Source organism: Dicentrarchus labrax, unplaced genomic scaffold, assembly GCF_905237075.1.
Source record: "Dicentrarchus labrax unplaced genomic scaffold, dlabrax2021, whole genome shotgun sequence".
Taxonomy (NCBI): Eukaryota; Metazoa; Chordata; class Actinopteri; family Moronidae; genus Dicentrarchus; species Dicentrarchus labrax.
In genome coordinates this window covers 12,734,006-12,759,291 of record NW_026136708.1, presented here as the reverse complement: position 1 = coordinate 12,759,291, position 25,286 = coordinate 12,734,006, and the positions used below count along the sequence as shown (strand labels likewise).

Below are 25,286 nucleotides of genomic sequence, written 5' to 3'. Positions count from 1 at the left end.
CTGTACCTCCCTGATTCAGATTTAGTACTTCAGTTCATCAGGTCCTAACCGCAATATTTCCGACAGCCTTGAAGGCAGCATATGTCTCTGGAGGCAGCAGACACGCCCCTGTCTACTGCGAGGAGGAGACCCCTTCACCGGACACATCTCGTCTCCTATTGGTCAGTTTTTCCGTTGCTCAGGTTCTAGCGGCTCCTGATTGGCTGCTGCCGGACTGTCGGTATGGAAGCATCTGCGGCTCGCGCTGTGCCAGCTGTCCTCGCGCACTCGGCTGGTGCTGGGCAACGGAGAGAGGCGGCTGCTGAGGCGAGGACCTGGGAATCTGAATTTAAAAAAAAGAGAAAAAGGGTAAGAAACTCAAAAAATGTGAGTGTGAAATGTGAAGAATTAAGATGTCAGGGGTTTTTTCCTCTGTTTGACAAGAATTGGAAGGAATTGATCATCGATATGCTTATTTAGGGCCGTTAAAAATCGTTAATAACGGCAGCGTTCGGACGTTAATATCCGTTTACTTTCCACTTGCAACAGTACCGTTAACATCACATCACAGCTCTCTCCTCAGCTGTCTCATTGGACATTTAGATGATGTAATTCTTCGTTTACATGTGAATTTGAATTAATTAATACGAGCCCTTCTCTGCTCTGTGAATGAAACTGTGTGAATTTCACATAAAACCGCCAGAAAATGTAAAGATGGGTCGTATGCTGCCAGCTAGCATCGTGTGCCTGTGACGACGAAATATGGGTGAGATGTATGAGTGTGTGTGTGTGTGTGTGTGTGTGTGTGTGTGTGTATTGTGTGTGTGTGTGTGTGTGTGTGTATTCAACGTACCATCAGTGCAATAAGGCTGTGTGTAATGTGTGTGTGTGTGATGTGTGTGTGTGTGTGTGTGTGTGTGTGGTCGTTATGTAAGTCTGTTATAGGTTACTTTCTGTTCTATCACATATATTGAGTCCGGGTAATGATGAAGAGGAGGGTCTGGAGTCGTCATGCATACGAACGAGTCTGCTGGTGTGTGTGTGTGTGTGTGTGTGTGTGTGTGCCGTGATCCGTGTGTGTGGATGAACATAATGTGAAGTGAACAGGTGAGTTTTCTATTGCTGGGTTCTGTGTAGATCTGCTTTGTGGATCAGGGGCTGTTGAGGCCTCCATCTTTTGGTTTAAGGATCCTTAAGAGGGTCTCTAAGGGTCCTCAGTGCAGCACAATGACTTGAATACATTAGAGAGCATCCTAATTAGATGATGTAATCTGTTTGCCTACACATTGTATAATACATTAGGGTTGCATCTATTCTGCTTTTGTTATATATAATTAATCCTTTTGTCATAAGCTGTAAATGTGAAAATAACTATGGTTGCACATCACAGATTTGCAGCGTTATGAAGCAGAAGAGAAAAACAAGGTTGTAGTTAGAAGATATTTGATTTGGTTATTCGGAAAATGGGCCGAAGGTTGTACCTGCGGCCCTGCAAAGGATAAGAGGTGTGGATAATAGATGGATTGATATTTGGGAAACGTCTGTCTTCTGTCAACTAATCGTTAAGTTAATGTTTCATTCTTATATCTGTTACTCTGACAGCTCCTTTCAAACCATACATATTTCAATGAATGAGAAGAAAATGTCAAGAATAGATTTTTTTAACATGTTAACAAGTCCTGGGGTCAAATTCACAAAAACCTTTTAAGTGTCTTAAGTCTTGAGGTCTGGGTTTGTTCGAAACAAACTAGTTTGTAATAAACATGTTGTTTGACAACGTCTGAAGGCAAAATGTTAATTAGTGTTAAATCGGCCGGTGTTTGTGCTCATAAGACACATCTGCAGGTAGCCTTGTCAGTGTGGCTGCTGTGGAACGATGTTAGCGTTCAGCTGTTTGTGAAGGTGGTGGAAATAGTTTTGTAATTTTGAGCCCTGCACTATAACTGCTGTAAACATCTAAACATATGCCTGAATGACGTTTCTTTGTTTTGAGGCATCACTGCTCTTTAAATACTGACATTGGACATTAAAATCCATATCTGTCGACCACTGGTGTTAATAGCTGTTCTGATTGGCTGACAAAGAACCACATTAATAATGTGAATGGTGGTACAGGTGCTACTTTGGAGATGTAGGACTGTGGTATTAAAAAAGACGCTTTTTAAATATCTTGTTTGAATGATCAGATGAGATGGTCCTTCTGACAAAGTCGTTTGCTGTTCTCTGCTGTTTGTGGCTCGTGCACTGATTTCTCTTAAGCTGACCAGCCAATGAAAGCGATTTCTCTCACCACCGATTCACCATGCTTAAGTCTACTGGAAAAGCCGCAGATGAGTGCCAACAGTGCAGAAAACTAGGGCTGCAGACGCTCACCAACAGACCGACATTGGCTGACGGCCAACCGCTGTGACCTGGTGTGTCAGGGCCTTTAACCTTGAATCCTTGAGCACACCTGGTCAGTCAGCTCAGTCCAGTTCTGATGCCGGAAAGGTGTAGCTGTGGAGGGGTTTCAGGCAGTGGCACCATCCACTTCATGTGCAGCATACTGACTCTTTTGATGCTGGAGAAAACATTATGTGGTCATCCTCTGTGGAGCATGAATGGGGTTAGACATATCTGTTTGTGAAGATAATATTTGGCCAGTTGGTGGCAAAGGAGGTAAGGTCAAAGGTCGGACAAAAGAAATCAAACAGAAGACGTTTTTCTTTGATAACTTACCTGAGACAGAGGAGAGTGAGTGTAAGAAGAGACAGAGATGGATCAATAAAACAATGATAGACCCGCCTGTCTTTCACTCAAATATAAAAGTACAGGATGATGAGAGAGTGCATGTAGAGAGATGCCCCTAATCCTCAGAGTGATGGCCTACTTAGTTATGCGAGCGCTGTTGTTGTTGTTGTCTGTTTATCTGTGTGTGATTCACTAATGGCTTATTTATCCATGAACCTCCAGTAGCACCCACAACTCTTTAAACCCCATCCTGTGTGTGTGTGTGTGTGTGTGTGTGTGTGTGTGTGTGTGTGTGTGTGTGTGTTTGATGTCTATTTATATGAATTTGTTGTAAAGTTGTCTGATGCACGTTTGTGCAGGCTTTTTAAATAGCTCATGCTGTTCACACACACACACACACACTGTACACCGTCGCTCCCTGTGGCGATTACTCTCCAGATCAAGCAGGAGTCAGCAGCTGTCCACTCCTTTCTTCTCACTTACAGCATGCATCAACTCACACACACACACTTCCATACCACACATGTAGCCTGCACTTGCCCAGAAACGGACATCTGAGGTTGTCAGCAGCTACTACGTCACATTTGAACTGTTTTTTCCAGAAATAGATTTGGCTTTTTGTTCACAAGCTGGTTTTAATCTTTATCCTGCTTTTTGTTTTGTGATGATCTCAGCCTCTGCTAGTAAGATTTATACATACTTATTATTAATATATTTTTTAGTATAGTGCTTTTGTTTGTTTTAGTTTAGTTTATTTAGTTTTTCCAAGATGCCTTTAACTCTTGTTTTTACTATATAATTAAAGTATTAAATTGAAGCTTACTGGTAAGTGAAGTAACTTGTTCATTCTAGCTTTTTAGTTCATTTTTTCTTTTTAATAATTTTATAGCCATAGTTTTGGTGTTTCATTAATGTTCATACATGAAAGACTAGCGTGCAGCTTTACTGTAAAATGGCTATGTGTCTGGTAGGACCATGTGGTTATGGAAACATGTTTGCGTGACATTGTGACTTTGGGAGTCTGGGCTAAGTCTGCGTCCTGCTCCTCATTCATTATTAATTAACGCTGTCTGCATGGAGAGAAGTCAGGGTGTGTCTGTGTGTGTTTGTAATTGTGAGCACAATGTGTGTGTGTGCATGTGGGAACTGAACATGTACATGTGCATCTACAGTGCACCTGTGTGTGTGTGTGTGTGTGTGTGTGTGTGTGTGTGTGTGTGTGTGTGTGTGTGTGTGTGTGCTGAAGCAGCTGGTCACAGGGTGAGTGAGAAATGCTGCTTGGTGTGTCACTGTTTGTCTGTCTGTCTGTCTGTCTGTCTGTAATACCTGCTATGCCACAGCAGAAAGCAAATCCACACACACACACACACACACACACACACACACTGTAGACCTGCACTGAAGAAGTCTAAATAGATCTGTTCTTTTCAGCCTGGTGGTCTTTGGAGTTGGAATTTCTGGATGCTTTTAGTAGGGCAGACGATAAAGTCAGCTTTCAACATTAAGCCATCAAAGTTGAAAAGTCATCTTTCCTTACAATTTTGACCTCTGGTCCACATTTAGTGTAACACTAAATATGCTTGCTTTTCCAGAGTGGAAAAATCAGAAATCACCAGTCTCAGGTTTCACAGACATATTTGGTTGTTGTGTAGCAGTAATCATAATCCACTGACACATCAAGCCAACCCAAAGAAGTAGCTGTGACAAAGACAGGCGGTCCATTCCTCATGACACCCCAGTGCCTCATGTTGCCTCATGTTGCCTCATGTCAAATCACGTCACATCACCTGACACCTCACAGCGCCTCATGTCACATCATGCCTCATGTCGATTCACATTACTTCAAGTTGGCCCACTTCTTTGATAAAAAGTCTGTGTTTCTAATCCAAGAAATATGATCACTACAGTAAATAGGTGAAATCACTGATTCATGAGGCTGGACAGCCAGTCAGACGGTGTCTGAGGCCGCTGATAAACTAATACCAAAACTACAGTCGATGGTCCGCCTACAGGACATACAGTGGGCACTATGATTGTTATGTTCCCTTCCTTTGACCAGCTGGAGGACTTGGTGTTTGTGTGTTTTAAGTATTAAAGGTGTCACTGTCCAGAATGTCAATTATATAAGTTGACTTTAATTTCCTATGGCTTACAGTCCTTACAGACACACAAAGCTCCCAGTGTCCGGTGCAGAGGTCTGTTTAGTCAGCGTTCCCATTCCCACACACACAGTCAGTCAGCTGTGTGGGTTTTGGATGGAGCTGACAGGAAGATAGTGTCAACAGTAGCTTCAGCTTTTAAATATCAGTAATAGAGGCCAGAGAGATTTCACGTAGACATCACTCTCTCACTGTCCCTTGTTTCCTTAATCCTGCAAGATGAAAACCTTTGCTCTAATGAACAATGACAAATTATTGTACTGTGGTCAAATTTTAAACATGACGACATTTGGGACAAAACAAAAAGATCAGAAGATGTAAGTGATTGATCAGTATCACCCAAAGAATTTGCCGTTTTGCTTTTTCCAGAGTCCGTTATGTGCTGTTTTTATCTGACAATAATATCAGGATTTAATACCAACAAAGCACTGTGCTTATTGTGTGAGAGAGACTGGTTGCAAAATGTAGTATCAGAAGCTAAACAGCCAGCAGAACTCAATCAGACCTCTGATTCAGCAGCAGGCCCTTAACTGTAACTCTCCACTGTTCCTAGTACGGTGTCAGTTCCTATTGGATTTATTGGTGGCTGGACAGACTGCGGTAGATCTCTTTCTGTACAAGTGATAAAGGGTCTAGCTGTATCAGTATCACCTACATCCAAAAGAAACAGTCAGGACATTTGTCAAAAATATGCTTGTTGCTACATTTTTATAAAATGAGGCAGAATATTTCACAGATATTGAGTTAAATATGAAATAATTGTCTAAAGAAATAAACTATTTTGTGGACATAACCAAGTTGACAAACAAACAAACAAACACCATAAGAATGCAGCATTCAAACCTCAGGTAAACACAATATAGGCCAGAGTGAAGTCATTTAAACATACTATGCAAAAAACATGCAAATTCAAATTCCATTAAATTACACAGATGTTAGGGTGCATGGATTAGGAAACAGTCACAGAACTGGAGATGTTGTTTTTTATATAACTGACAGATTAACTGACTTTCTGATGGGTTGCTTGAGTAACTCAGCGGCAGTGAAATTGGTACACGAACGTTAGCCTACAGATGGTGTAGCTGGAAGCTTGTTAAATAGAAATGAACAGCAGCGTTTGATACAAGTCAACAAAACAAAAGTTTATTATTGTCCACAACAAAGACATTACACTGATTGACCTGATGGAGGCACGACAATTAAAGGTCAGAAGGTCAAACATGTTGAACTTTTATTTGAAATGATCTAAGCTAGGGACAAAAACTAGTTAACTTCATTGGGTTGATTTTTTCGATATGGCATGCAATTGTGTGTGTGTGTGTGTGTGTGTGTGTGTGTGTGTTTGTGTCTTTGTAGGCTTTTTCACTGAAAGCACTCCAGTTCCCATCTCCTGGGAAACCAATCTTTTATTCTGGCTGCCAGCCCTTTAGGGCACTACTTTCCATACTGCACCCCCACCACCATGTTTACCACGATCACTTTATCTTTCATCTATACACAATCCTCCCTTTCTCCTCTTCCTCTATCAGTGGATTCATCTCATTGCCACCCCTGCTCTTCTGCCTCTCTTCCATAAGTTCTCTATCTCTTTTTCACCCCTTCTTTTCCCATCAGTTTTCTCTGAGCTCCACTGGACTCTGACCTGGTGCCAAATGATTTCTGTTCAGTGCTGAAGCAATAGGATTGTGGAATGCCTCAGAGCAAAGTCAGATAGTACACATATTTTATTATTCTCGCCTTTAATAACCATATAATCTTTACTACTGTATGTCTTTATTAGTTAAAAAGTGGCCCGACCTACAGGAAATCCTATCGTATTCCTTTAAATAAGAACTTCTGCCTAACCTTTCTCTATCCCATAGGACCCATTTTAGCCTCATGTGGTTTGGGGTACAAATTTCAGGCTCTAGATTTTTCTCTCCTCATTATTCTGTTCACTGTTCTCTTTCTCGCTCCCCTCCTCTCTCCTCTCCTTCCTCTCTCTATTCTCCTCCATTTCTTTTGAGTTGATTCTGTGTGACTGGGAGGCCATTGTGTCCTGCCATCCAACACATTGCATACAGCCATCCATGCAGAATACACACATACACACAGAGAGATGCTTGTAGGAGAAGCTCTCAGTTTGTTGATCCCATTAGACTTGCTCAAGCTGCTTTTCTTCAATAATCATCTGAAAGTATCACATGTTGGACCAATACTAAACCCAGGTGGCAAAATACACTTTCCATGTACAGTGTACCAGACTCTGGTGTAATATAATTATAAAACGTGTAAACCTTTTTAAAATTAAACCTCAGGAACGTGCATTGAATAGTCCATGAGTGCAACATGTACTGTAACTAAAACAACCTGAAATTACCATTGCCAGAAGTTATCATTATCTTTTCTAAAGTAGGGGGCAGGGAGGAGAAGTGCTTACAAATACCACCGGGCATTCATTTTGTAAAGTGCTCATTGTGCAACATACAGTAGAAATACTTGAAATTAGGTTAATTAGATCCATGTTTTTTTAACGAGAAGGCCTGTAGAAATACACTTTTTATATTTACAGGAGGTAGGGCGGCAACCAGGAATTATTTTTTCGATTAGAATAGTGAAAATAGTGAAAAATTACCCTAAAGGTTTTCTAAAGCCTAGAGCAACGTCTTCAGACCAAAAGTCTCCACACTGGAAAAGCTGGAACAAGGAATGTTTGGAATGGTTGAAAAATGTAAACTGAAAAATTACTTGTCAAAATGTTATTTGTTAGTTATTTTTCTGTTGTTAATTGACTAATTGTATCTGTGACAGTTGACACCAGTCCAAGTTATTATATGAAGTTATCCTTCATCCTTAGTATCTTCCTCCAGTGTGATTCTGTTCATAAAGCTAGTAAGAAAAGTGGGTAAGTAAGCAGGTATATTTTTTTAAAGGAGCAACTATTTTCCATCAGTCTATGCAGTACTCTTTGAATCTGTCGTATTCCATCAGATACTGTAATAGATTTGTAAATTATTGATTCTCTCCTCGCCTCTTAATATTTCATAGACCGAGCTGACACACTAAGAGCTTGGAGGAAGTTTTCTCTCTCCTGAGACATGAAGACAGAATATGTGTCACACACTGTAACTCAGCAGAAAATACAAAATGAGCAGACTGGTGTAATTATGGATGATTGTCCCCTTGTGTTCTGGCAATCAGAGGCAGCATCTGTTTTTTTAATGAGGGGACACATTTTCTTTGATGATACATCCATACAATGTCTGCAACAGCACCACAACATCACTCAGGATGTTGTTTTCCCTTTTCATTCATTCTTGTTGACTGTGGTTTTAGATTGTTAGAGGAAGGTTCCTGCGACCGACTACAAAGGTGCAATGCCAAACAAATGTCCTCCCTGATTTTAGTTTTCTTTTGGCAATGTTATATTGAAGAAAAATCCATACTGAATAGTATGTCTCCAGTATGGTAGTGATTTGGTTAACCTCAGGAACAACATTTAGATTGATATAACAAAAGAAATCACTTTGAGGAGCTTTTAACCTTGAATGAAGACTTTTTTTTATTGTTCACTGTTTCCATGGACAGGAATAAACTCTTATATCATCATAAAGCACTAAAACATTTCCCTTCTTCCCCTCTCTATCAGGCCTATTTTGATCTTCCTATCTACGTTTGTTTCTGCTTGTGTTTCTCTGTGATTACTAGAACTGTTTTGTTGGATAAGTGATTTTGATCTGTCAAACAATACCTGTTTTTCAAGGCTCAACCTTCCTGTATCTGCATGCAGTATCGCTCACAAATGGGTGACTCTTGAAGTGAAGAGTGAAGTCAAGAGTGGGAAGGAAGGAACAAGCAATGGTTTGCATTAGGCAAAATATCATTTACTTTGCGGTGAAATGCATTTGTGCACAGAAACGTTGGAAAGTCTTGTGGAAGGAGCCGAAAAAAATAAATGGTTTCCAGTTGGGCTGCCACTCAAACATGCATGAGTCATGCAGTGGCATTTTCTTGGATAGTTTTCCCATTTTTCCCCCTAAAGAAGCTACCTTTACAAAACTCAGCAGTAAAGTAATGTTAATGTTAAATGTTTTGTTGTTTTTTGTTCCTTTGTTAGGACTATGGCTGCCAACATGGGTTCGATGCGTATCCTCATCAAGGGAGGGAAGGTGGTCAATGATGACTTCACCCAGGAAGCAGATGTCTACATTGAGAACGGCATCATACAGCAGGTAGACCATATTTATATACTGTACAGTTTTACAACTCATTCTCACAAAATACCATATACATTAAAAACATATATATATTTCTGTCATGCACACACACACACACACACACACACACACACACACAAACACAAACACACACACACTGTCCAGAGTATCCCCAGCTGTTGTGTGAGTCATTTACCAAAAATACAGTATGAAGAGAATGAACCCCTCAGTGAACTCTGTGGCTCTGCATGATGATAGTAAACGCTATTATTAGCTCACAGAACGTTGTCATGGAAATAAGCATCGGTTTATGTGAAGAGGATGCATTTGACTCAGAAACCTGGAAAGCTCGGCTGTACTCGTACTAAATCACTCCACTGCTATGGCAAAAACAGTATTAGGATTAGTAGGATTGTGTTAGTGGGTGCAACTTAACAAAGGAGGTTTGGTTCCTTAGTTTTTTAAATATTTATATTAAATTAAATTAAATATTAATATTTTAATTTTGTAATAATAATAATAAAGTAAGATGGTTTTAAGAATAATTTTAAGAAGGTTAGTTCAGATAAACAGCCCTCATGCTGCCAGAAAGAACCATTTAAGTATGCATTAGATGCCAGCAGTATTGGAAGAGCTTAGGAATATACACATGAGAATATGGTGTTAATACACAACAAGTTTCCAAATGGCTGAGGTTAACACTACAAAGCACCAGCTCCTTGATACTTTCACTCAGTTGCAAAGTACTTTATGTGCTGGCATTGTCTCTGTCAACTTTGCAGTCAACGTTCACTATTTAAGCTTGTAGGAGGAGCCATATCCTATTAACAGCTGAAATGAGTAACTTTACAGTTAAAAATAGATTTAGACAGGTGATGAATCAGGGTGGTGTGGTCACCTGATACAAGATCAAGAGTTTACAGCCATGATAGCGGCTCTGTGAGGCTGTACTTAAAGCTAAATGCTAGTGTCAGCCTGCTAACATGCACACAGTGACAATGCTTACATGCTGATGCTATGCAGGTATACTGCTTACCAAACACAAATTAGAGCTGAACGTCATTAGTTCAGGTCATAAACATACAGGACAAATTTAAATGTGGACCTGATGGTGACACTAGATCTGTTAAAAGTTAACAGATCACCAGAGTTATTACAATTTTCCATGAGGAGGAGATTAATGTGTGTGTGTGTGTGTGTGTCAGAATTCATGGAAATTCCTCCAGTAGTTGTTAAGACATCAGAAGTTGTAGCCCTAATCATGATATCTATATTAATGTGAAAAGACTTTTCACTCTCAACTACAAGATCTACTTTATAGTGGCATTAGAGGAAAGTTCAGGGTATCAACAAAGTCATTTGGATTTGGAATCATCAATGCCCTAATCAAGTATATATTGAGATATTTCACTTGATAATTGAAAATTTGGACCTGCTTGTGGCGCTAAGGGAGTCAGGGGAACACCAACATCAACAGGATTCTCAATATGTATCATGAGTGTCTGTATAACATTTCATAGCAACCCGTCAAACAGTTGTTGAGGTATTTCACTCTCGTTTCAGGTTGGAAAGGAGCTGATGATTCCAGGCGGTGCTAAGGTGATTGATGCCTCCGGAAAGCTGGTGTTGCCGGGCGGAATAGACACCAGTGTGCATCTGCAGGAGACTTTCATGAACGCCAGCATTCAGGATGACTTCTACAGTGGGACCAAGGTACACGCACACACAGGACTGTGTTATGACTAGGCTTGTCAGCATGCCTGTGATTAAACACATTTAGAATCCAGAGACAGCTGTCATGCACAGACATACTTTCTCTCGCTCTCACTCTCTGTCTTTTATATACGCAAATTTTCACCCTGCTTTCAGCTTCATGCGTTCATCAAGACTAATGACCACATATGTGCTTACACTGGTCCTATAGGAAGCAAACCCAAACAGCTGTCACAAGTTTCTGGTTGAAAGCAAAGACTCTTTTTACACACACACACACAGCTGTTCGGTCTTTATTCGTACCGGGTTTATTAGTTCAGTTCCTATGGATGCTCTGCATGTTTTCCACTGATCCCCTGAGACTCAGAGCAGAGAGGATGATTTAATAATTAGACTTACAAATTCAAAAGAGGGAGTGTAATTGTTGCCTGCAGCGGTATGTGTTGGAGGATGTTATGGGCTTTTGTTGTTGATGGCTGAAACATTTTTGATCACTAGGGGGTTTAAGTCAAGGGCGTGAACTGGGTGTACAAGGGGGTGGCAGTCGCTAATATAATCTAAGCTGGGAGCAAAGATCAAACAGAAATCCATTTTGTAGCCTTTCCTAAAACAGTCAGTCTGCAGCAATTGTGCATTTATGATCAATGTTCCTTCTTGTGATTATAATTTATCACATTTATAAAATATTAATTGCAGCATTGGTTCCCAGATGAGTGAGTTTATTTTAATTGCAGAGGATAAAGTGTGCCTGAAGAGTGCTTGGACTTCGATTTTGTAAAGCCAAGGGAACGTGTTTGAAGTACTGGGCCAAATGTTCAATCTATCTTCTATCATCTCAAGATTTTAACAGGGACAAGTATTTAACTCCTGGCCTGTATTGATGGTAGTATCATACAAGATACATTTGTATCAACCATAACCATAAACTTATCTTGTTTATGTAATATAAAGATAATGAGATATAATTATGTGATTGCTTGTTGTTACTGTCGTTGTATCTTGTATCTTGTATTTTGGCTAACTCTTAGAAGTAATGGTTATTAGCTACAGCTAACAAATTCACTGAAACCTTTAAAATCCATTAAAAATTCAAAATGATGGCAAGTTATATTATGTCGAGGGACTTTGCTGTATCTCAGTGAAATAAGCATCTAATGGAATGCCAACTGAAGAGGGGTGAGAGGAATTTCGGGGGGATTGAATCATCCGTATGCCAGCTTTACCCCAGCAACCCCCCAACTGCCAAACCTCTACCCACTGACCTCGCTGTCATGGCAACTAACCCCCACTCTTAGTGTGGAAATCAGAGGGAGCAAATGTGTGTGCATGCAAGACCACGGTAGTATTGTGTGATCTCTATGGTGACTGTGTTACTGCGGGAACGGCTCATGTGCAATGGTGATGGACCCCAAAACTATTTCTCTCCGCATCCTCTTCCCTCCCTCCCATCGTTTTGTACAGTCTTCTCCCTCTCACGCCTTCCTTCCTTCCTTCCTTCCTTCCTTCCTACGCCCCCCCAAATGGTTATTTAGACATCTAAGAGTTCAGTTACAAACGAGGTTGAAAAAGCCTTTGCAACAACATTTAGACCATTTAAGCTGAAACCTGAAACCTCCATAATACTACATGTGCACTATTAAGTGTTAACAGAATAAAGTATATGTACTTACACTATACTTAAAGGTCCAGTGTGTAGGATTAAGTGGCATCTAGCAGTGTAGTTGCAGATTGCAACTCCCTTGAAACAGAAACAACAGTGGCTGTTAAACATGCAAAAAATGTGCATCTAGAGCCAGTGTTTGGTTTGTCCGTTCTGGGCTACTGTAGAAACATGGCGGACTACATGGAAGGCAACCTGCTGTGCCTGTTGTTATAAAAGGCGAATTTTAAAGTAACAAAAACACAACAACTCTTATTTCCAGGTGATAATAGATCAATGAAAACATAGTTATGAATATTATATAGATAGATCCTCCTAAGTGTTACATACTGGGCTATTCTCAGTGTAATTCACAATTAGTCTTCACAGTGCTGCACTAATTAGTCATATCCATAAAAAAATGTATGTCAGATTGACTGCACTGGATTAGATGTGATTTGTAGGGTAAATATTTAGCTAAAATATGATCAGTGCAGCTCTGTATCTCTCCCAGCAGGCACTGCAGAGATCTTTTTAATGTCTCTGCAGGCAGAAGAGGCAGAGGAGGGAGAGGAGGAGGAGGAGGGGATGAACGAAGGTGAGGTGTTCAGCTGTATGAGAGATGCTGATAGAGGCTGATCAGAGAGCTGCAGTGGTAATCTGTCTGACACTGATAAAGTCCAACATGCAGAGATCCTCTCATCCTCTCACATCAGTCATGTCTCACTCATCCTCAGTGTCTCTCCTCCTCTCTCCCCATATTTTATACATACAGTACACGTAGCAATCCAACAAAGCCTTTCTGTACTCACTTAATATAATTGTATTATTCAACTATGATTTTTTTTTGCATAGTTGAAACGAACGCTGCAGAAAACCAGCAAATACTCACATCTAAGAAGTTTGGCTCTTCTGCTAAACGATTAATTTATCAACATAGTTGCTAGACGTAGTGTTTCATTGTCTTTTGATCGACTAAAACTAGTGATTGTGAATGTGCTTCACACTCTACTGCTCACACCCACACGCTCTAATAGTTACACACATTTTCTCTCTCCTCCATTTCTCCCCCTTTTCTGTCTGTTTTACTTTCTTGTCAGGGGATTATCTTCACAGTAGGGGTTGGGGGTCTTTAATAGAGTAGGGGATTCATGTTAAAACACTGTTTGGGGTTTATGTGTCACCATCCACTTTAACCATGCTGTCAAGGATCAATAATATGGATAAGGAACCAAATGGGAGAGTACAGTATGTCGGGCTTCCTGAGGCTTTTTCATGAGAGTTGTTAGATTAAAACCATGTAAATGAAATGATGGTGTGGTGTATTTTAACATAAACACGCAGCTACACCATCTGTATAGAAATATTTGCCCCCAACTTTTGAAACCAAAGTGTGTTTTGTTACATCATGGTCCATCTAAATACAATAATAAATCTGTTTTTTTGTCGGCTTTATGATAAATACAAAATGCAACACAGACTGTATTACAAACAATAACCGCCTGTCACTGATGATTTGCTACTTATAAGATCTCTTTAGCAGATTTGTAATTTAGAACAGTCTAAAATTAGATGATATTTGGTGGCTGTAGTTACAGATGTAGCCTAGAAAGAGGAAACAGGGCAAGATGAAAGACATTTCATCCTGCAGGCAGTTTCTTTATTCCAGCTTGGCAGAGAAACATCTGCTACTGGCCTCTGCAACCCTCACACTGAGGAAAATGCACAATTATACCGTTCAGTATATTTCTTCTTTTAGCTCTGTCTCTTATGCTGTCTCTTTCTCTTTTTCTGCTTGCACAATCCCTGTTTTTGCAGCAGTAAATTTTAATTAAGGCCATGCAGACAGACAGTGTAAATCCCACAATCCCCAGCTGCGTCCATGCCCTCTTACACTCACACACTGACAGTGATCGATGACACTACAGTCTTCATGCTCACACATATGCACCGACACTTCGATGCTGACGCTGCAGACGATTCGTACTCGTTACTATGGTAATGGGAAACCTGGTGGCTCGTTGGCTAGTGGAGCTGTCACTGCAAAGCACAAGTCCCCACCCCTGTCTGCGACATGTCTGGAGTCTGCAGGAATGACTCGACGCTGACACATATATCACAACTGTTTCATATTTAGTAACATTTTATTCAGGCTAGGCTGTAGAAATGATGAATGGAGGCTATTTTGGAAGTGAACACCTGTTCTGGTTTTTATTCTGACTTAACTGAGATGAAAATTGAAATCTGTGTGGTGCAGAGACACAGCATGTTACAGCTCTCTCTCTCTGTTCATTTCCTGTTTCATAAATTATTATTGCCTGTTTTCCCATCTCTCAGTGTAATATCCCTGGACTCTGTTAGAGGATATTGAATGGGTGACTGTCAGTGCAATTTTGGATGGATAGAGGAGGAGGAGGGTGGGCACATGTGAGAGGCATGGCTGAGCAGTATCTGTTGTCATGGCTACACAAAAGTGCATTTACAATTCAACCAACTGAGACCAACTGCAGACCGCTCCCTTCACTTCATCAGTTTTACAGCCTGTCATCTTCTTCCCCCATCCTTCTTCTCATTCTTCTGTGTGTCTTCTCCTCCCTAACTTTCTCCACTTTCTTCTATTCTCCATCAGTCGTTTCCTCTAACATCCTCTCCTTCTCCTTTTCATGTTTCCTGTCTTGGAGTCTCTGTGAAAAACAGATATCAGATTCAGAAAAAATTATGATCATTTTTTTTGTTTTCTAAGAGGTAGGCTCTTCTTAAAATAGACCAAATTTTGTCAGTTTTGTAAATTTAAAACCTAGAGAGGTTTCTCTAGAGAGAGCTAATCAACAACATTAAAATGGAGTGTCATGGAGTATGTCAGTCTTTTGATATTGAAATTATAATAAGAAAACAAATTTATTTAATAATTTTCAATTATTTTGATAATAATAATCATTGGGAATCACTAACAAATGACATTTTCTCTAATTGTGGGATTACAAGATACTAGTAGACATCAGCATCAACATAGCAAGACATCTTCCAGTAAGAAATGTACAAAACAAACATTTCAGATAAATTGTTCACAGATTAGCAGAAGAAAGAAAAGAAATGCTACAAACTTTCCTCTGTTTAATAACTGGTAACCAGCTCACTTAAATGTTTTCTATGTAAATAGCAATGTCAGTCTTTGTGCAGTCTTTATACAACAGAGTAACAAGTAGACAATAAGATGATGAGAAAACAGTTTATAAAGGACTATTGCTCATTGTCACCCGAACAATCAGCGTCTATCTGCTTTACAGTGGAAACATTGTTCTCGTCTCTAATCAATCTGTTTTCTGTTTTCCTTCCACACTCACCTCACCCAGGCGGCTCTGATGGGTGGTACCACCATGGTGATGGGTCTGGTCCTGCCTGAACAACACTGCTCCCTGCTGGACGCCTACGAGAAGTGCAGAGCTCAGGCCGATGCCAAGGCGTGCTGCGACTACGCTCTGCATGTCGGGGTGACTTGGTGGGGACCAAAGGTAAGAGCCAAAGAGGGGTCACCATGTGAGCTGTACCAGGACCAGTGAACAGCATGGACACACTTCCACTCACATCTTTTATGAACAGAATTCACTCTTGCTGTTTTGCTCCTTAAGCTATTATGCTCGCTGAATGACTAATAAAGCAGCCAAACATTTTCATTTATGGGTGAAATGTGTAATGACCTAGATTAAACCTTACACGAACTAGGTTAACACACATACTCACTGGGCACATTAGGCAGATTCTATGAGTCAACATGCCTCATTCAGCCTTTGGCTTTAATATCTGTGTTGCATCATCTGCTGACTTTGTGCCACATGTTATTTTATATATATATATAAAATGTTTAACGTTACAATGTCTAAAATCTAGCGGTTAAAAACATCTTTGTTGTACCTTCATATAACAGCAACTAGGGCTGCAACTAAGTATTATTGCCATTATTAATTAATAGCAGTTATCCTTTATTAATTGAGAAATCATTTGGTATCTATGTTAAATTCATTGATCAATGAATCATTTCAGCTCTAATGGCACCATGTTGCTGTTTAGTGTTTTATGATGGCCATGCCATTATACTAAGATCCTTTGTTATTGATCTTTACTAATACCCTTCAATGTTATAATAGGTCACACTTATAAATTGACTATTAACTCTTTAGTCAACACTAATATTACTATATTACTGTAGTATAGTTACTGCAGCTTTGTAAGTACATGAAACCTGCAACCTGTGTCTTCCTACTGACTGAGATTACAATAAACAAAAGCTTTAAATTTCCACCTGAAGCTTTTATAGTTAGTGAAGGCGATTCCAAGTTATAACAGCCTTTTAAATGAAGGAAGATATATACAGTACTTCTTTCTCCTTCATTTGAATTTTACTGCTGTATAGTTTGAATATTTTCCCTGGTAAACACCATATAGTTTCTGTTTAGTGTATTATAGATTTTTCTATGTTGTGAATGTCTCTTTGGGACTATGAAATTCATCAATATGAATGCAATGTGATCTCATTCTGGCTGCTCTCCAAGCTCATTTCACGCCCCATATAACAAACACACACACACACACACACACACACACACACACACACACACACACACACACACACAGAGTTTCTCTTTCCCTCTATGACTACATCCACACTGGCTAATGCTCTTCACTGTTGGCTTTTGCCAATACCAGTACAGTATTATTTATACTTACTGACGTATATTTATATTTACAGTCTACAGTATATCCGATACAAACCAAACCAAAACGTTCTCAGTTCTCAGAAATTATTTGCAACCAGAACTAATCCACATCGTTGACCTCTGACCTTTGTCCTGTGCTCAGGTGCGTAACGAGATGGAGACCCTGGTGAGAGAGCATGGAGTGAACTCATTCCAGATGTTCATGGCCTACAAAGATATGATGATGCTGAGGGACTCTGAGCTCTACCAGACGCTGCAGACCTGTAAGGACATTGGGGCCATCGCACGCGTCCACGCTGAGAACGGAGAGCTGGTGGCAGAGGTGCTCATCCAACAAACAAATAACCACAGACACAGTTGCTTCTTCCGTGTTTTCCTTTTGATAACAGATGTTCAGCACAGTAAATAATTACTTTACTTGCTCTTACTTAATTTCTGCCTGTCATGAAAGTTCATTAATTGCTGAATATTTTGGTGTTATGTGCCTATTTTGGCCACTGAAGTAGAAACATTTTAGAGACAGTGATCATCTGTATGTGTGTGTTTGAAGAAACAATTACAAAATTTAAAATAACTTTAATAAGTGTGTGTGTGTGTGTGTGTGTGTGTGTGTGTGTGTGTGTGTGTGTGTGTGTGTGTGTGTGTGTGTGTGTCGTTAGAGTGCCAAAGAGGCTCTGGATTTGGGCATCAGTGGACCGGAGGGTATTGAGATCAGTCGACCAGAGGAGGTGAATTTACTATATACTATTATTTTTCATTTAGATAAACTTACATGACTAGAAAGCATTTTGGTGCTCTCTTATTGCTTTTTTTATCTGTTTATTTTTTTATCCTTCAAATGTTAATAATAAAACATACATTTTAGTGTATTAAAGTTTTCCAACAATGATGAAATTGAATTAGAAAGGGAAATCTGAAGCCTGATTTTGACAGAAAACCTGTAGGGATGATTGTTGAGTGTTTATTAAACCTCTCATTTTGTGATTCTGTCTGTCTTATCAGCTGGAGTCTGAGGCTACTCACAGAGCTGTCACCATCGCCAATAGGGTAAACAGACACAAAATCTAATTTTAATATCCTGTCTGTGTGCAGGTGTCTGTATGTTATTGATAAATTATTGGATGCACTTTGCAGGCTCGCTGTCCAATCTACCTGGTGAATGTGTCCAGTATGTCTGCTGGAGATATGATTGCTGCTGCTAAGATGCAAGGTGGGCTGCAATAAAGAAACACTAGTATGTTCTATTTACTACGTAGATGATGATGATCTCCTTGTAACAAACCTCTTTCCTCTTTTGTGTTCTTTCTGTTTTGTCCCTGCAGGTAAGGTGGTCCATGCAGAGACCACAGTAGCTCACGCAGTGTTGAATGGGATGCAGTATTACCACCAGGACTGGGCTCATGCTGCCGCCCATGTTATCATCCCTCCTCTCCGCCTTGACCCGAACACACCCAGCTACCTCATGGGCCTGCTGGGCAAGTATGTGCTTTGTACAGATAGTACAGATAGTGCCCTTAAAATACAGACTGACTGACATCAAAGATACAAAACTTGCCCTAAACTGAAACATGCATATATATATATATATCCTGTTTCCAGTGATACTCTGAGTGTTGTGGCATCAGAGCACCGTCCATTTACCATCAAGCAGAGAGCTTTGGGCAAGGAGGACTTCACAAAGATCCCTCATGGAGTAGCTGGAGTCCAGGACAGGATGAGTGTCATTTGGGAGAGGGGAGTGGTACGTACACACACACACACACACATAATTTAGTGACAGTAACAGGAGCAGACCATGTCCATCGCCTTAGGTTTTGTTGCAGAGCAGCGAGTTCATCTGCAACTATTTTTACAATATATTACTGTGAGCTAAAAAACAGTTTTTCCTCACTGTGAAATATTAACTACAATTAAGTTGTTCTACTACGTCACTCTCCATTTTGTGTACATCTGCTTCCCCATGAGATCACATGAGGTGGTGCATTGCTCCCTCTGGCACAATAATCTTAATAATAGTGTGTGATGCATCATTTTTTACAAATCTTGTAGTATTTGCATGTTTGAGATTACAGAGCCTTATTTGCCTGGTATAACCCTATTTCAAAAGTGGTTAGGATTTTAAAACTCCTGTAGTCTGAGCCCAGCTTAACTCTAATAATATCTCTGAGGAATGTCCAAACAGGGGCATTGTCTGAAAAAGCAGCCAAATCAATTCCTGCAAAATAGGGACACATAGTTTTTTACGATAGAGTTTTGTCAGTGTTAGAAATGCTGATATTTTCCAACTCATATTGGCCGATGGGTGATGCCAATATATGCACATATTTCTCCCCCTAATTGCAGAGACCCTCTCTCCTGTAGTGTAATTAACATATTATTATGCCTTTTGTTATTGTGATTTACGATGCTCTTACGATGGGAAATTAAATATGTAGTGTTGAAAGAATGCAATCGTTTGGCTCCTCTTGGCAGGACAAACACTGAGAAATTGTTGCAAACAGCATCTTTGCTATCTGTTTTGGACATTTCAAAAAAACCTCCGCACCATGTGTGGATTATTAAAGCATCATCTTTTTGTCCTGTCGTATCAGCAGAAATGTTCATGAAACATTTCATTTTAAAGCCTTTGTCAGTCAATACCTATAATGTGCCAATATTATCGTGCATCCCTCCTGCACGATAATATCGGCAAAGAATCTTATGACTTCTTTCATTTCTTTATATATTAATACCTGCAGGTCACAGGAAAAATGGATGAGAATCGTTTTGTGGCTGTGACGAGCTCTAACGCTGCAAAGATCTACAACCTGTACCCACGCAAGGGTCGTATCATCCCCGGGGCGGACGCTGATCTGGTTGTCTGGGACCCAGATGCAACGAGGTACAAAGTTATATTTACAACATGAAGCCATGGCTCACAAACACAGATTGCTTGTCGTTATTACTTGATTTTGTGCTGAACAAACTTACTGGTATTAATGTTACGTCTGTGCAGGACGATCTCTGTGAGCACTCAGGTGCAGGGTGGAGACTTCAACCTGTACGAGGGGCTGCGCTGCCATGGTGTTCCCCTGGTCACCATCAGCCGAGGACGTTTGGTGTGTGAGAACGGTGTGTTCATGTGTGCCGAGGGCTCCGGAAAGTTCTACCCACAGCGCACTTTCCCTGACTACCTCTACAAGAAGATGGTGCAGAGAGAAAAGGTGTGTTCACTTTTTATTCATTCACATCTGTGTTTCTGTCCTCCAATCACTTAAAACAGAATCAAATTATGTTACAAAACTTTCTAAAAAAGTTAGGTAGTCCTGTCAGTACACCAGGGCTCATGCTGTGCTTTGCTGTGTCAGCTGACACTGAACCTACTGCGAACACACCCATCATACTGTGTCTAACTGCACTGATTTGACAGTCTATATAAAGGATTTAATGCTCTTGCTCTCTCTGTGCGCTGACACTGTTTTTCTGCTGCTGCTGTCTGCAAAATCCTCCATCCAGCCTCTGCAGGGTTTGGCTTTCCTGTGTTTTAAATGGATGGTTTATACTGCTGGGAATTCAATACTGCTACTTTTCCATTCTCACTACTTTTTATTTATTTGCTGGGTATCAGTTCAAGTCATTATATTATTAATATTATATTCAAGATTTGTCACATTCCATGTTTTTATACTGTGTCGGTCGGCTCCTTTTAAAAGATATTGTGATTATTATGGACATTTAGTCAGAATCTGTGAAAGGCAAAAACTTGTTGTGGATGCTCCTGAATGAACTCCTGAATGAACAACTGTCAGGTCAAATAAATGTTGAGTGTTATTGACAGGCCTATTATTACTGTATCTGTTACTTAATACCCCCGCTAACCAAGAACACCAGATGATAAAGTTTGTGCTCACGTTCCTTCATGAAGGGAATAAAGAACCAATTTTAGCTAAACTTTTGGTGACGACTAGACTTTTGATTTAAAATCTGCGTGCCAAGCTTGTATCTGTGAGTGTCAGTATTTATTCTTTACCTTTCACCTCTTGCCTCTCTGTTTCAGACTCAGGCCTACAAAGGGGTTGTCAGGGATCCCTACTCTGGTGATGTGGCCATGGTGGCCAACACCATGAAGAAGGAGCTCGGTTTGGGCCCCATAGACGGGGAGGCTAACAAAGGAGGCTCTGGTATTCGGGTGCACCAGGGAGTCCGAGACCTCCATGAGTCCTCCTTTAGCCTTTCGGGTAGGCTGAAATAAAACTTAACATTGCAATTGTTTAGTAAATCCCTCAGAACTGTTGTTGTGGTGATTTTTTTGGGGGTCAGACTGAAGGAAGAATTTGTGTTTTTCTCTCAGGATCTCAGGTTGATGACCACATCCCGAAGAGGTCCTCTGCTCGGATCCTGGCCCCCCCTGGCGGTCGCTCCAGTGGTATCTGGTAATCACTGGTGCAGGAGCTTCAACCGTCCGACCCTCCTTGTTTTGTATATTTCTGAGCAACCAGGAAAACTGCACTGATTTTTAATCACAGGATTAAAGTTAAGAAGGGAAAATAATTCAAGCACTTGTCTGTGATTGGTGAAGACCTAGCTGATGATCAGTGATCTGCCAAAGTGACTTTTACAAATATAATTTGTGTCTTAATTGGAGTGACTGACCTGATTAATTAAACGAGAGTAAAGGGCTATCTATGAATTTAAAATGTTTTGCCAAATTCAAGCTGATCATACTAACATTGACAAAGCCTTCTCATTATCACCCTGCTCCTATCCCATGAAGAAGTGCAAACTAAACAAACTGTGAAAGATCAAAACCAGTACAGTTTTTGATGGTTTAAACTGAAGTGATGTCGACTGAATTATTTAAAAAAAGTAGAACTGGATTCAGTGAAAAATCTATTATACCCCTGTCACACACACAAACATACGGTACACTGTAGACACCATAGCTTTAGACTCATTTGAAGATCTGTGTGGATTCTGTGTGTGATTAAAGACCCACTGTGCTCGGCTTCCTGCTGCACTGTGGGTTCCTCTAACAGTGTTTTTATTTCCAATGGACGAACTGTGCTGTGTGGTGGTGAAATCCAACTGCTTCGAACACTGTGTGATCTTACAACTACACTCTGTAGATAGAGTCAGACTTGACCCTATCCATCCTTATATTTTCACTGCCTTTGACTGAAACAACTCTCACGTATCCCAGAAACATCCCTGCCTCACCTGCAATGTAGCAGGGTCTATAGACTGAGTTACAGAATTATACAACCTGTAGGCTGACCTGGGGTTATAAATCTGCTCCCAGGACTGATCCAACAACAGCTAAATGTAGGCATTTCTGTCATGGAAACGTGGGTTTTATAGACCTTGCAAAGTGCTGGAAGACTGAAGAGAAGTCAGTTCAGTTTCTTAAAAGAAGGATGAAGAGAAGGTGATTTAAAGATCACAGTGGGGATAACAAGGAGGAAAAGCTTTCTGTGACTATGCTACTGATAATACAAAACATAAGAATAATGCTTCATGTCCTTTACATGAATAAAGTTGAACGCAGTGCCTTCTCATGCACCACAGAGATCACTTAAAGCCTGCTGAGTGAAAACATCAGGGGTCTCATTTATCAAAATGTGTGTAAACCTCTAAATCTGTGGGCAAGAGTAGTCACAAGAAAGAGTTAATTAAATTAGCATGAACAGTCTAATTTACTTGTTTAGCTTTTTTCACCTCATTGTTTTAGTTTTATACCCCACAAGTTTACTGTTGTGGTTAACTTTCAGTGCTCTCAACAAACCCGTTCCCAGCTATAAAGCTCTCATAAACCCATTGTAGGCTGACCTTCAGCAACAAATGACAAAGTCAGCAACTAGCCAGTGAAGAAAATGGAGGACTAAGCAGCTAAAGAACCAGGACTTTATCCTCAGCTGTTGGTCAAACTAGAGTTAGAAGGATAGGGCAACAGAAACATGTGAATGTGTAAACACGCAACTCTTAATATATAGTAGCTATAACAACTTAATATGGCTATAATGTGCCAAATGTGTGTGATGTTCAGCTTGTTTTGGAGTTCTGCCCCAAACTGATTCATGCAGCTTCAGTGGAAGACGTCTTGTGGAAAAATATAGCACATCAGAGACAGCGAGGCTGAGATTCAGAATTACTGGTTTCAAATGTTTGCACATCATGAAGCACAAGAAGAATATAATAATATAATAAATCTGATTCTCTGTGGAAATCAGTGTTTGCACAATTTACCTACAAAAATGTCCGTACACACAGTTGATAATTGAGGCCCCAGATTGAGCACAGAGGGGCCTGAAAGATATTATGTTGTTTAGTTTCAGTAGCATCTCCACTACATTTTGAAAGCAGACTTCCTACCTGTAGGGAAATAAAATAATAAAAATCTCCACAGAGCAGGGCGATTGAGCTGCACAGGATGAAGAAAACCACTGACTCTCTCACCTCCTGATGATGTCTCATTCCTGACAAGCAGTATTATATTTATACATTATCACGTCTTCTTGTCTGTGAACTATATATTTAGGATGTTTGTTTTCTTTTGTTTTTTTAGTTGAAAGAGTAAATGTGCCAATGTGAATCACCCGTGCCACACCCAAACCCATGCATGAAGAGCACCACTACAGAGACAGAGGAGTGAAATCTCTCCACAGGCTCACAACAACTGGTGCTGTTTTTTACAATTACCTACGATGACATTATTTTATTGTTGGATGGTTTCGTTGTTTTGAAGGCACTGTGACTGGTCAGTGGCTGTGTGTGTTTGTAGATTCTTGTTGTGTTGGACAGTGAACCTGTTGAATCTGTAAGTGGCTGCTTGTTTCTTACCACAAGAGTAACAGCAAAAAGAATAAAGTGAGAAAAATAACGTTTTGATTCTTCTTATGTGTCCCCTGATGTTTCTAAAATACCAACATGGTACAAGTTAGCAAAAGATTAATAAAGTGATTGATTCATTAACAAATGCATAGAAAAAGCGCAATAAGATCATATTAAACTCTTCATCCAGAGGAAATATGTTCCGCCTGAAATGCTTTGCATACATAAATGTACTTTGTATACAAGCACACTAAAATAGACAGTGTTGAAAGAAGAAGTAGAAATACAGGGAAATGCAAACTACAAATAAGAGTGAAACTGCAAAACCAATGAAAGTGCAGGATACCAATTAAAAAATAAAAGCAAATTTTAACCAAAATCCTATTTAAATCCATGAGAAAGGAAAACTCACTTCCACATATGGGACTCAAGGCTGGCTGGATGAAGCAACTGGTTTTATTTGATGTAACCAGGCTGGTGTCCCCGGTTGACCTGCCATAAAATGTCAAGCCGGCTCGGATCACACAAGGTTTGACGGTTCTGTCTCCTTAATATAAATGATTGTGCTCCACTACAGAGATTATTTTTCTCTTCCCCAATGAAAAAGAATAAGAAACCAGAGTTAGTCAAACAATTACATACTAAAAGTCAAAGTTATGAAAAACCCTGCAAACATTACAGTAAAATAATAATAATTGAATATGTTTTCTGTTGTAGCCTACTGTGCTTAATCCTATTACACTCATATATAATCATATTACCTAAATACATAATTATAAAGCAAAGATGCACTCACTGACACCCAGTGGTGAAAAAGTACATTTACTCAAGTACTGTACTTAAATACAGTTTAAAGGTACTAGAGTATTTCCATCAATGATAGGCCTATTTATACTTCTACTGCCCTACATTTCAGAGGGACATATTTTATTTTTAGCTCCATCACATTTATGTAACAGCTTTAGTTGCTAGTTAAGATTTTGAATATGAAATATAAATAGACTAAATTGTGTTGTTTTATTATGTATTAAGCCACCCACACATATATAAAGTAGTTTAAATAAACTTCACCTTTCTACAACATCAAAGTGACACACTGATGCATCAGTAATTGATCATCACTACTATATATTTTCATTCTGCACAGTGGGTACTTTTACTTACTTCTACACACTTAAAATATATTTTGTTGTATCAGTAATTTTATTTAAGATGTGAGTACTTTCTTCCCCCGCTGCTGACACCTAATATATAGCCAGCTGACGTTAATGTTCTGGCCAAATTATATGTAAACTTTTATTCAAAGTGAGTGGATAGCTGAACCAGAGGATGACGGAGAAGCTCTAAC

General features: G+C 39.8%; 1 protein-coding gene across 1 annotated transcript; it reads left to right on the top strand.

Moving 5' to 3' along the window:
- Positions 1-231: 231 nt before the first annotated feature.
- On the top strand, positions 232-23,987 carry LOC127368843 (dihydropyrimidinase-related protein 5-like). Its single transcript, XM_051410066.1, has 14 exons — positions 232-348; positions 8,965-9,079; positions 10,628-10,777; positions 15,770-15,928; positions 17,274-17,453; positions 17,791-17,859; positions 18,134-18,178; positions 18,266-18,341; positions 18,454-18,610; positions 18,731-18,872; positions 19,870-20,012; positions 20,127-20,334; positions 21,168-21,348; positions 21,462-23,987. Exons 2-14 carry the CDS (start codon positions 8,969-8,971, stop codon positions 21,545-21,547), a joined length of 1,707 nt encoding a protein of 568 aa, XP_051266026.1. The 5' UTR covers positions 232-348; positions 8,965-8,968; the 3' UTR covers positions 21,548-23,987.
- Positions 23,988-25,286: the final 1,299 nt, after the last annotated feature.